The sequence below is a fragment of the Poecilia reticulata genome, chromosome 5 (genome assembly GCF_904066995.2).
Source record: "Poecilia reticulata chromosome 5, P_reticulata-male-v2, whole genome shotgun sequence".
In the NCBI taxonomy this organism is placed as follows: Eukaryota; Metazoa; Chordata; class Actinopteri; order Cyprinodontiformes; family Poeciliidae; genus Poecilia; species Poecilia reticulata.
In genome coordinates, this window is record NC_088834.1 from 17,338,648 (window position 1) to 17,351,626 (window position 12,979).

The 12,979-nt window shown below is 40.6% G+C and overlaps 2 protein-coding genes across 2 annotated transcripts in view; both read right to left on the reverse strand.

The window, feature by feature from the left end:
* Positions 1-2,381, reverse strand: part of LOC103465210 (potassium voltage-gated channel subfamily B member 1-like) — a 44,223-nt gene extending 41,842 nt beyond the window's left edge. The window contains exons 1-2 of the mRNA XM_008409842.3: positions 1,815-2,381; positions 443-1,098 (exon numbers count right to left, since the gene is read on the reverse strand). Coding sequence (XP_008408064.1) covers positions 443-997 — 555 coding nt within the window. The 5' untranslated portion in view covers positions 998-1,098; positions 1,815-2,381. The remainder of the gene's footprint in view (positions 1-442; positions 1,099-1,814) is intronic.
* Positions 2,382-4,186: 1,805 nt separating this feature from the next.
* LOC103465211 (prostacyclin synthase-like) lies at positions 4,187-12,054 on the reverse strand. Its single transcript, XM_008409843.3, has 10 exons — positions 11,926-12,054; positions 11,399-11,522; positions 10,658-10,833; positions 10,125-10,268; positions 9,518-9,645; positions 8,168-8,349; positions 6,594-6,747; positions 5,370-5,551; positions 4,555-4,706; positions 4,187-4,465 (listed from the first exon to the last, which is right to left on the reverse strand). Exons 1-10 carry the CDS (start codon positions 11,982-11,984, stop codon positions 4,315-4,317), a joined length of 1,452 nt encoding a protein of 483 aa, XP_008408065.2. The 5' UTR covers positions 11,985-12,054; the 3' UTR covers positions 4,187-4,314.
* Positions 12,055-12,979: the final 925 nt, after the last annotated feature.

Here is a 12,979-nt window from a genome sequence, read left to right on the forward strand (position 1 = left end):
TCCTGTTGATAGTTTCCTCCAAATCTGAGCTTTACATCCCTGCAGCTCCTCAAACGTCACCACAATCTGACGTGGTGCCAAACTTTATGTTTCCAAATGATGGACTGGAAATTGGAGGGTGAGTTGTCCAAAACTTGGAATATTGTGCTTTAAACTCATAGACAACTTGATTCACTCGTGCTATTTATCAAAACAGCTGCTTTTACACTGATGGATTCTGGAGGTATGTTAGTTGCACTTTATTTTATTTAGTAGAGTCAGAGTAAGAGGGGTTGGAGTTGACTGAATTACAAAACTGCACCTCATTTCCCCTTCATTTTATGAGTCTGTCGCTTGTGTTGCTCATCCAAAAAAAAAAAAAAAAAAAAATCAACGTAGAAATTAAGAGGTGTTGAATACTTTGGCACAGCAACGAAAGCCTGCACACTAGAAGTGAGTTTACCTTAGCAGCAAACGATGAGCTGGGCTTCTCCAACAGGTCCCAGAGCTTCTTCCTCTTCTCGGAGCAGCATGTGGTGGTGAACTCCTCTCCCTCCCGCTCCCTCATGTTCTCGGCCTCCCTCTTCAGCTCCTCGTTCATCTGCTCCTTCTTCTGGTGATACCGGGCCTGGCAGCAGGACTCCAGGTAGATCTCGTCGATCCCCCAGAAGTCCAGCTCCTGGCTGAAGGAGAGGGCGCACATCTCCTCCATCATGTGCAGCTTCCCGGTGCGGTAGAAGTTCAGGATGGAGGTGAAGGCGCCAGGGTGCCGGTCGAAAAAATACTCGTTGTTGTCCAGGCTGTAGTCGTCACATATCTCCATGATGGACTCGTGCGTGTTGCAGTCCCGCAGCTTGCCAAGCCGTGTGCGGGGCAGCCGATCCAGGGTCCTCCAGAGGACTTCGTGGAGAAGCCCCCCGACGTTGAGCCTCACCCGGCGGGAGTGTGTCTTGGTCCGGATGATGTCTATGGTGTCCGGAGGCAGCGTGGTGGTCAACCGGGAGCCGGTTTTGATCATCTTCGCTCAGCTCAGTTGGACACTTGGAAGACGCAGTCCGGAAGATTAAGAAGACATGATCCTGGAGATGACCGCATCAGGACCCCGCTTCGTTTCTTGTGCTTAACAAAAAACAAACACACACACAAAAAAAAAAAAAACAAGAGGAAGAAATGTAAAATTTTTCAGCGCCTGCTGAGCGGACACCGCCGGTGTCCTACAGCAGCAATGTCAGGTGGTTTATCCACTCATCAGAGAACCAAATAGATATTTTAATCAGCTTTAAGAGGCACAGCCGATTTTCTTGCTGACACGGGAGGTGGACAGCCGGGCCAATGATAAACTGGACTCAGAGTGGGATCGCTGTCCATTGCTGAACACCCCCCCCCCCAGTCTGCCACCCCCGCCGGTTGGGTGCTGCTGTCCGAGGTGCTGAAAGGTGTCAGTCCGGGTGGAAAAGCGTCCGGTTCCGCTCTAAGCTCGTCATATCATGAAGCTGTTATGTGAATGCAGAGCTGAGCTGTTCTCGTATTAAGCCGAGCTAACACTGACACCGATTATCAACTTTGATTAAGAGCCCATAACACGCCGGGTTATCCCCCTAAGTAGCCCCAGATGGACCTTGGGTAGATATCACACTTTTTTTTTCCACCACGCTTATCCAAGCGTACTTTGCTCCTTGAAAACATTGCGAGGGGAACAATAAACTTTTATGAGCGCGATAAGAACAATAAATAAATAAATAAATAAATAAAAATCAGCTCCAACGCCCCTATCTTAAACAAAGTAAATAACGAAATATCTGAAAACGCAGTCAACAAATAAGCATCATACTTACGCGTCTTCTTTATGCGACGATTCACCTCATGAAGCGAAATCAGCATCGTTTCGTCTGTAAGTGCGCTACAACTTGTTAAGCCTGCCACACTCTCCGTCGCTCTGCCTGGAGCCGAGAGATGCATCCTCAGCCGCGCTCAGACACGATGGAAAACATAATGCCAATACAAATAATAACAATAAAAAAATAAATAAAATAAAATAAATAAAAAAAATCAGCGCCGAAAAGTCCTGTCTGCCTCTCGCAGCACTTCTGGAGCTAATCAACAAGTAGACTGCGGAGTGGAAGCTGGGGATCCTGTCTGAATCTCGCCTCTGAACAGTTTCCTGGCAGCGTTGAGTGGCTGTGACTGTGGACGGGATGCTGCTGGGGCTGATTTCACTCAGGCTCCTCCAGCGGCGCAGCCAGCGTGAAGTTAACCCTCACAGCGCCGCAGCGTCGCGACTGATTGCGCTTTGTTACTTCGCTACTGGACATAATTGGAGTGGATTTTGGTTTTTGCCATCGCGTTCTGCTTCCAAGGAGTTTAGAAGGGACGACTTACGTAAGGAAAGTGGGATAAAAAAAAAAAAATATATATATATATATATATATATATATATACTGCTCAAAAAAATAAAGGGAACACTTAAGTGTTTAAGTGTTCCCTTTATGTTTTTTGAGCAGTATATATATCCTACTCACTGAACCTACTTGTATTTGATCGAGGTCGTTTGAAACACAGAAAAGTAGTGCATAATTGTGATGTGCAATAAAATTGATAGGTTGTTGGATTAACGTCCATTGCAGCCAACAGCCTTTAAAGTCACATTGTTGGGAAATATGTCCTACCAAAACTTGGCTAATATATAACTAATATATAACTAAACAAATATGTAAGGAGAGCATTCATCAGTAAACAATCATTAGGCCTTTAAGACTCTAATGCAGCTGCAGAACTGAACAGTTCAGTCAGGAGAATCTGTTTTTCCACAATCGTAACACAAGACCTATAAGTAAAGTGCGTCTCTGACAGTTTCACATTAAACTTAGACAGTTTTTTGAGGTAGATTTGTGGTTTGGTTTTGAATGTGTTATGATCTTGTTTATTTTCTATTGCATTTTTTTTGTAAGTTAGCACGACAACCACTAATACCTTACAAAATAGGACAACAACTAGTCACAAATCGTATCTTTTTGAACAACTAACATGTAAAAAGTCACTGTTGAAAGGAAGCAGTTACCAGTTTGCCATCATAACCCATATCAAAAATGTATCCTGCATGGGTTATGAAGGCCCAAAATGAATCTTTTGGTTCTTTGTGCAAAATGCCATGTGTGTCAGAAAACAAGACTGCACATCTTCACAGTGAAACATGATGGCAGCTTCATGTTGTGAGGTTGATTTTATTACCAAGGGCAGAAAAGCTGGTCAGAGTTCATGAGTAAATGGACAGAAGTAAATACTGGATAAAAAAAAAAATACATAAATTGGTTAGAAGTTGAAAAAAAATTAGATTAGAGATGGAAGTTGCACTTTCAGAAGACCAACAACCCGAAACATTCATTCATAGCTACAATAGAACAGTTTATACTGATGAATGGCCCAGTCAAAGTCCAGACCCAAATCCCATTAGGAATCCGTGGCACTATACTGTTCAGAGACACTCTCTGTCCAGTCTGATGTAGCTTAAGTTATTTTTATAAGGCAAACATTCTGTCTCTACATGTGTAAAGTTGATAGAAGCATGAAAGACTTGTGGTTCTACAACAGAGACGTCCAAAGTCACTTCTCAAGACATTGGTGTCCTGCATGCTCTAGATAGATGTATTTCTGATCCAACAAAAATGAGTAAAATTCATAATTTGTTGTAAATATCTAATCTACAAAAGAACGACAGAGAGAGAGGGGGCTGCACACATACTCAAAGCCACACTTTTCAGATTTTAATGGAAAAATATTTGGCCAACCTCACACCCTTTAAGATCTGTGATATAAAATCTCAAGCGTTCAACAGGTGAGCGTACGTCTGCAAGGCGCTGCGTGTGTTCTTCGTCAATGCTTCTGCTGCGAGTTGTGCTCCGTGATAGATGCTCTCCTGTGAGCAAGAGGGATGAGTCGGAGCATAAACCGAAACGTTCCACTCAGATTCACTCTGCAAACAGCAGGCCTGTTTCTGCCTATCCAGACCAGCTCTGTTTACTGGACAAGCGCCGCCCTCATTACTCTCACTCTGTAGCCAACATGAAGAACTCCCCAGCTTCCTGAAAAAAAAAAAAAAAGCGAGCAGCAAATAACTGCAATTTCATTTTGTTGCCATTTTTATTGTTTTGTTTGCTTACAAAGGCAGACTAAAGTATCTGAAGCACCAACAAAAGAAGAATTCACAAAGTTCAGGAAACACATTACTCATGTTTTTATTGATAGAAAAAATAATGTTCTTGTACAGCAATAAATACAAACGTACAAAAAAAAATATTGACAATATTAACAATGATTTCGTGACGAAATGGATAAAATTTAACGCGATTCTCTTGGTTTATATCTGACAAGCAGGTCTCCCTGAGGCTGCAGCATCCCAAACCCGTAACGGCTGGCATCTTTCTCTGGAAGCTGAGCGCTGGAGTCGCAGAGCTCCAGGTCGTAGCTGGTCAGCAACATGTAAACAAATCTGAATCGTAAACACAGACGAGAAACGTAGTTAGGACTTTCGAGTTCGGAGCTGCGATAATTCTGATGAAATATGTGCAGGGCGCTCACTTTCTGATGGTATTGATGGCAAACTGCTTCCCCACGCAGCCATTGGTCCCTGCACCCCAGGGCATGGTGTAATATTTCAGCTTCTTTCCTCCTTTGTTAAAATCCTTCTTCACTGATCCATCTTCATTCAGGAAACGGTTGAACTTGAATTTCTAGATGGGGAACAAAGCAGATATTAGATGCAAGAAATCACAAAAAATAAAATAAAATAAAAACATGACTAAATGTGATGATTGACAGTGGATATACAGCTCTGGAAAAAATTAAGAGGCCACTCAAAATGATCAGTTTTTCTGGTTTTACTTTTTATAGGTATATATTTGAGTAAAATCAACATCGTTCTTTTATTCTGTGAACTACTGACAATATGTCCCCGAAATTCCAACCAAAAATTGGAAATGGGAAGATGAGAAATGGTCAAAATAATTAAAAAGATCCAGTGCTTTCAGACCTCAAATAATGCAAAAAAACAAGTTTATGTTCATTTACTATTGTTTTAACTCAGGAAGAGTTCAGAAATCAATATTTGGAAGAATAACTGTGAGGTTTTCAATGGGGTTCAGTGCAGTGGGTTCTTACATATTTTCCGTACATATTTTCAAAGCGGACTTGCAGTGTCCTTCCCACGCCTATTAGCTCTGTTTCTGTTCTCATGCTCTGATAATCCCTGAGTAGCCCAGAGCTCTGGTTCTGACCTCTCACTGGGCCGTTCAGGGTCAGCTTTGTGCGCACCTTACATAAACCACTCTTGATATCAGTTGCCGTAAAACTTGCCTCCAACTAGTGGAGAAGGAAGAAAGAAGCTGGAAACACACCTGAGGCTCGGGGTGGACCTCTGGGTCCATCTGAGGGCTGACAAAGGGAAACAAACACAGCCTGTCTCCTTTTCTCAGCAGGTAATCCCGACCATCAGCCATGTGGAGGGTCTTGTCCCGTACTACCTCTCTTGTTATGAAGGGGGCAGCAGTGAGTCGAAGAGTCTCTTCCAAGACACTGTCTGAAAAAACAAACAAAAAAAATCAAAATGACTACGCAAACGAACAGATGTATTTATTTATTTTTAGTCTTTTACAATGAATATTTGCAACTAAACCAATGGATTTCACTATTTTTCACCGGCAACACACAGTTAGCATGTTATATTTATTTATATGTAGATGCTGTAACAGGAATTAACAAAAGTATTGATAACCTTTTCACATTTTTAATGCTTTAACCACTAACATTTTCAAAGAAGGTACATGCATCCTGTCTGTATCAGTTTTTAAACATTTAGAGACTGAAGGTCCATTTTTCTTTAACAAACTCAGTCAGACTGGTTGGAGAGCATCTGTGAAGATCAGTTTCCAGCTCTTACATGAACACGTGCTTTGATCTCATTTTTACACCCGGCTGTACGTTCATGATATCTGTGCTGGTAGAAGGTAAACCTCCAATCCTCTTCAGCCTCTAGCACGTTTTCTTCCAGACCTGCCCTGTTCTTTAGCTCCATCTATTGTCTCATGAACTCTGATCAGCTTCCCATCTATGCTAAAGAAAAGCATCATGCTGACACCGCCATTTTGACTCACAGTGGGGCTGGTGCGTTTTTATGTAGGTCTGAAAGTTTCATTTTAGTCTCATTTCCCCAAATTACTTTCTTCTACGTTTGCTGGGTCTCCTTCACTGCTTGTGACAAACTGTGACGGGGATTTCATTATTTTTTTTTTTTTACAATCATGCCATTTTTCCATAAAGGCCAGATTTGTGGAGTGCATGAATAATAGATGTCCTATAAACAGATTCTCCCAACCTGAGCTGTTGATTTTTGCAGGTCAGCAGGAATCTATTGTGGGGTAAAAAGGACTGAATATGAATGAATAGCACATGTTTGGCATCCTGCATAATTTTGCTTCCACCTCACAAATATGCACTACTCTTGGTTAGTCTGTCAAATAACGTGCCAATAAAACATATTCACGTTTTGTTGCTGTAAATGAAAAGTTTCTAGAGGTGTTAATACAAAGTATTTTGGACAAAAACAACAATAAAGCCCTCACCAAACACTGGGGTCTTGGTGGATTTGTCCATGAGAGGAGTCCCTGAACTCGCCATCTGTGAAATCTGGCCAAACTCTCTCTTCACTGCCGCCAGGGCTTCAGGGTTTGTCAACAAGTAGCCCAAAAGCCAAAATGCAGCAGGACCGACATTTCCCTGGAAACACACAGACAAAAAAAACAAAAAAACCTCACATGAGCTTGGTGTGATAAGATCCCCCACTCTGGTGTTGCATAGTGACGGCGCAGGTGGCTGTTTGGTAACGGCAAATAAAAACATCACGTGACATCCACAGATCTAAAAATCTACCTTCTGGTTGGAGTCGTGACAGAACACAGCCTTTATTTAAATTTAGGTTTTTTTTAATTACATGAAAAGCTTAATGATTTTTTTTTTTAGTGCTGGAAGACAGATAAGAACGGTTTCCTCTCATGTGTCTGGGAAGAGGAGAGCCATGCTCTGGTTTGTCTCACTTCTGGCAAAGCCCAGTGCAGTAATGGTTTACTTAAAAAGGAAAGCCAGTGGAAACCTGAGGTCCCCTGCCATCTGCCTGCATTCAAGGGCAGGACGTTCAGCGCCACGGCAAAGCTTGTGACTAAAATACACACGCTAGAAAACAGAATTGCAGCAGTAAATCTAATCACTTTTTCATTTATCAGTATTTCTCGTAGTAGAAATTTCACATGGACGTACAAAAAGAAAGGTTAAAGTAGGAAACATCTCTCTCTGCCGTGATTTAGAGTATTTTAATTATTATTATTTTTCATCTAAAAGGCTAATTTATATGTATTTATGTTCTGGAAGCAAGTAGAGCTGCACCAATAAGGTTTCTCTTGACTAAAAACTGATTTCTGGTAGTTTTTGAGATCTGAGCTGCAAATTCTGTTGTTTTTTTAACGACCACCATAAAAAGAGGAAAAGGCTCTTCAGGAGAGTTGCATCAGAGAAAAACAGACTTTCTATTTTGTAATCATGATAAAAAAAACTAAAAAAAAACCAACAGGAACATCTTTAATGTTACAAATCACAGCGTGAACCATTTGTGTTCTTCTAAATTCTTCTTAGGCACATTAAACACATCTGTATTCATTCTCATGTCAAAATGTTTAAGTAAAGATGCACAAGGGATCAGAATCAATCTGGCTGATACGTTTATAGATGAGAGAAAGTGGGAGTTCTTCATTCTCATACATGCTTTGAAAAGGAAATTTTAATTTGTCTGTATTTGAACAATCAGGGTGATTAAGAGAAAATGGATTGATTCTGCTCCAGAAGCTGATTTTCCTCAACACTGGCATCAAGTGCCAACAGTTTTGTCCTGTATCAAATGACAACAGCACCACCATGTGACTAAAAGGGAAACTGCATCTCGTTTTTTTTTTTTTTTTTTTTTTTTTTTTGAGAATCACTTTCTTTGGAAGCAACAAACAGAATGCATAAGAAAACTCTTATAAAGACATTGTTATGTCATGATAATGTGACAGAGCAGCAGGTTTTTCTAACCTACAGACATAATCACAGTCAGAAATCCAGGCTTTGTTTTCACTGAATGCCAATCCCACGCCGGCTGACTCACCTGTGTGGCCCAGAGTTGCATCAGGACGGCCCTGCTCTGCATCTCCTCGTCCACGCCGTCCTCCTTCAGGAGCCGCCTGTAGGCGTGGAGCCAAGAGCTTGACCCAGACTCTTCTGTGAGGCCTGCTGGAGCCAGCAGCTCCCAGAGCTTTCTCTGAATGCTCTGTGCAGTCTTCTTCTCCTCTGTCACGCACAGATAAACAGAGCAAAAGTGAGCACGCGAGTAAGTCAGAAAAAAAGATAAACATAAGCAGTACGATTCAGCGACATTGTGATGTTTTACTGCAGTGAGGGTGGGTGGATGATGGAAATCTCCAAAATAAAAGAGGGGATGAGAAGAAACAACAGCAGAGGGATTTCAGTGTTTTTTTGACAGCTAGAAGTTACATCACTGTTAGTGGAGAAAAATTAGTCACACGGGACTCAGACACTATGTAAGCAGCTGAGTAAGAGCAGCTCACCATAACTACCTCCAAACAAATCTAAGAGTGTATTTTGATGATGTCAAACTGCATTAACTGGTGACAGACATAAACACCAAAACACCACATTTACTCATTACTGCCAAAACTCCTCCTTTATTGACTTAGCTTCACCAAACTTAGTCTCTCTTGCCCTTTTTCCACATTCTCTCACCTTGCAACCACAAATTCCCAGTTACTTCATTGAGATTATGTTTGTTAAAGAACTGTAGTGATCTAAGTGCATTATGACAAACAGGGAACACAGCAGGCTATGGATACACTTATGAAGAAGTGTAAACAAAAGCTAGGCCATAAGACAACATCGCAATTTCAGGGGTCACTGTTTTATAATCTAAATCTAAAAATGGAAAGAGTACGGCACAAATGCACTCCTATAAAGACTTGGCGCTACCTCCTGAGCAGAAAGCCCAACAAAGACAGCATTAATCAGAGAGGCAGCTAATAGAGAAACGGTTACATTGGAGGAGCTGCAGAAATGCTCGGCTTAGGTGAGAAAATTTGCTGACAGGACAACTAGGAGTAACAAATCTCAGCTTTATTGAAGAAAGGCAGGAAAAGCTGTTAAACATGTCTAATGTTTTTGCCATGCATTCAAACATGTGCAAAACTGGTACGCACTAAAAATATATCGAAATCAATAATAATCATTTTCCCTCTTCTTCATAATGATGGCTCAACTCTTGGCTTACCACAAAAAAAAAAACAACAAAAAAACATCCCAATTAAATTTACATCAAAAGTTTGAGGTTCTAATGTGGCAACATTTGAAACAATTCAAAGCTTAGGAATACTTTTTGTGAAGCACCTCATTTCCTTGAGTTAAACGTTTCAGGAGCTTTCCAAAGCGATCCAGTCTGTATCTTTACCTTTCCTCAGAGTCCCTCTCGCCAGACTGCATAAGACGCCTTCGAGCTTCTTGTATTCCTCGTAAACTCTTGAGGGATCTGTGCTGTTGTTGTTTTGTTCTCCTCCAAACAGCGTCAGGTACCCCGCTCTGCGGAGAGAGAGAGAAAAAAAGATAAAGAATGATTAAATCAATGAATGCTACACCTCTTTCTGTTGATGAACAGATAAAAAGCCCAGACAGTTTTTTTTTTTTTTTCATTTTAAAAGCCCACAACGCATCTCATTTGAATCTTTCCACTCGCACGCCTCGTCGATGTGCGGGATCTCCGAATTGCAGGCACAAATGTACGAAAGGAAACAATCGCGCACTGTTTCATGTGACCTTCTCCCTCTTTTGCTCACTTAGCAGTCGTAGTAAAATTACAGTTTGAAACATGTCGTCCATCTGCCAAGATTGTTGAGCCGGAGAGGTGACCTCAATGCGTTTCTCCAGCAATGCTTACAAACAAAAAAAACCTCCGAATGAAGTGGTGTGTAAACTGTTTAACTAAAAGGGTCTTTAGTCACAATTCCGGTTACAACAGCCAAGAGTATTTGAGTGTGGGAAGATGTTTTTTTTTTTCATACTTAAAGAGTAAGCTGTAGGAGAGGTGGAACAAGCCCTCCTCCTTCCAGTTCCTCTGGTTGAGCGGCATTTCGGTTTTCAACAAGGTCTCCAGGTTTCGACTCATAGTGCTGTTGAGCGTTGATAAACTCCCTCCCATAAAGTGCCTGCAGACACAAAATGTTTAAGCGGAGAGCAGAAAAGGTTAATTGCAGGGAATCTTGTAAAAATGCCTTACAGACTGATAGTAAAGTTAAAAAGCATAATTATGGAGTTGGTGACAAGAAGGCTGACATTAGGCAAGAGGAAAGTGCAACAAGCCAAAAGCTCTTCCGCAAAAAATACTTTCTTTATGTCTAATTCCCTTCAGAAAGAGACTTAAAAGCCACAAGAAAATATTTCTGCTTTTCAAAAAAAAAAAAAAAAAAGAACTTGGTAATGACAAAAGAAGAAGAAAAACAAAAACAGGAAGCAGATGAAGGGGAATAACCGCAGTGATGAAAAGATGAAAATGAAATTCAAGTTGTGTTTCGGGTTTAAGCCGTTAAACAATTACCTTTTCATCATCGCCTTGGCTTTCTCTGGCTGGTGAAGAGGGAGCCGCAGGTTAAAAATGCGATCCATGAGCACCTGAGCGTAGCGCCCAAAGTCCAGCGAATCTGGGTCATTGATGACCTCATCGTAAGAGTGTGGATCCAGCAGCAAGGTCACATAGCGGCCTGCAGCACGCACCTACGCATCCAGAGGACGGATGAGAAGATTTGAAAATTCCCATTAAACACGTTTTGTGACACTTGGTTTTTTTATGGTTACTTTAGGGAATAAGAAAAAAAGGTACATTTTTGTTAATTTTTGGTTAATTACATTTTATTGCAAAAATATAAAATGTGTTCAATAATAATCCGGAGTAAAGTCCTTGGTAAAATTAGTCTCTCCCAGGGTAGATTTGAAATGACAGAAACAGAAAGCAAAAACATTCAGATAAAACATGACCAGCGTTCACTTCTCTTTATAAAACCTCTAAACTCGCCCAAAGCTGCAGGTTTTTCAGGAGTTACAGGAATGAACCTCATCTGCAAAATGATCTACAGTGAGTGAGTAACAACAAAAAACAAAACCTACCACAAAGAACTCCTGGTGAGTATTTCAATACTTCCTCGGTTAGTTTTTATGCAGCTGAACTTAGATTTATCTCCAGATGAAGAACATTGAACAGGTTTCAATTGTTGCAGACTTTCACATCCAGCTGTTACCTTACAGTAGACGGCATTTGAGGAGTTTAAAACTCTTTACTTACGGTGAATATGTTGCCATGTTTCAGCTTCATTCGGGTTATGAACTTGGATGCATCTTTCCCAAACTCCAGTGCGTGACCCAACCATGGGATGAGTCCTCTGTCCAGAGGCGGCTCAGCCTTGTATCTAAAGGAAAGGAAATGGAGAACAACAGACTCATCATACACTTGAGTTTGGGATCAATATAAAATAGCATTTTGTCATGTTGTGTCTTTCGTTATAATAGATGTGATACAACCGCATTCTTTTGTATTAGTAGATAATAATTAGGCCTGATTGCGACATCAAAACACAAATAAAAGCTTGAGGCAAAAGGCGTTTTGAATCATATTTGTAGCCTGTCTGTATTTCTTAAATTTGAACTTCATAGTTTAATTTATATGACACAGATCCTCCATTTTATAGCTCGTCACAATTAACCTTTCACGTGTAACACCGATATTTCTGTGACAGCCTATGTCTTATGCACGTCGTTGCAATAAAGTCTTCTTTTGTAGTTGTTAATTGTTAAGAGCTCAGACTGACTTACCTCCAGCGGTGTGTGAGCAGAAAACACAGCAGGACCAGCACAGGAACGATCCAGATCATCTTGATGGATGGAGCTCAACTTTCTTCTCTCAATGCTCCCACCAGCGACTTGCTGCCTTTTATACTCTCGCGCAGCCGCAGTTGCTCAACCCGAGCTCGAGCCGCTGAACACGTTTTTTTTCTCTCTAGTTTTACTTCCAAGTGAAAAAAGTACAGATTCCCGAAATGAATTTGTTAACGTCTTGTCATTAAAAGAGGAAAAATAATAAAAAAGATAATTTAAAATGAATTTATCTACCACGGAGTGTTTTCTTTAAAGACTCGTTTTCAGTATAAATTGCATTTGTGATTAGGGTTTGTGTTCCTGCTGACCTGTTTCTGCATAGGAAATGCTTTGGACGAGAACTGGAAAAATTATATATATATATATTTTTTTTTTTTCTGCCGGGAATATCCCTTTGAAAAACAATTCCTGTTACTGTTCACATATTCCATTGTTTGATATCTGAATTAAAACACTTGTGCTTAGTTTTTATTAGATCAGCGCCTATAATAATGAAGGAATATACGGGCAAAAAAAAAAAAAAAAAAAAAAGGACAACTGCGTTTCCTCGTGTAGTAGCGCTGTAAAATATCACTCAGGGCAAATAATGAATGAATGGAGGCGGCTGGATGGGCGGGTAGACAGATAGTGAAACAAATGTGTTCAAGTGTTGTTTTCTTTGATGAACTTCCAGAAAAGTTACAATCACTCAGCCTCTTTATGTAGATCCCATGATTACGTTTTAGGTTTTTATAAGGCTTCACTTAGCATTTTGATGCCTATAATGTGAACTCTCACTGTTGCAGTTAGATGAACACAAAGCTAATGAGGTTTGTCACATATTTTACTAGAAGGTTTGTATGAATGCCTGACAGTCTGAAGGGCAAAGACTAAGCCAAAGAGCTGCAGCTTAGATCAGACAGCTTATTAGTTTATGTTTTCTGGGAGTTTTACATGATTTACAGAATATTGTTGAGGTTCTTATGACGTTACACTTGTGTTGGATCTTGAA

What these genes read in the sequence shown, in the direction of transcription:
- LOC103465211 (XM_008409843.3), bottom strand. Translation starts at nt 11,984, where the DNA reads ATGATCTGGATCGTTCCTGTGCTGGTCCTGCTGTGTTTTCTGCTCACA. An exon ending in CTGCTCACACACCGCTGGAG is followed by an intron (nt 11,523 to 11,925) that starts GTAAGTCAGTCT and finishes CCTTTCCTTTAG; the next exon opens with ATACAAGGCTGAGCCGCCTC. An exon ending in GCCATCAATACCATCAGAAA is followed by an intron (nt 4,466 to 4,554) that starts GTGAGCGCCCTG and finishes TTTACGATTCAG; the next exon opens with ATTTGTTTACATGTTGCTGA.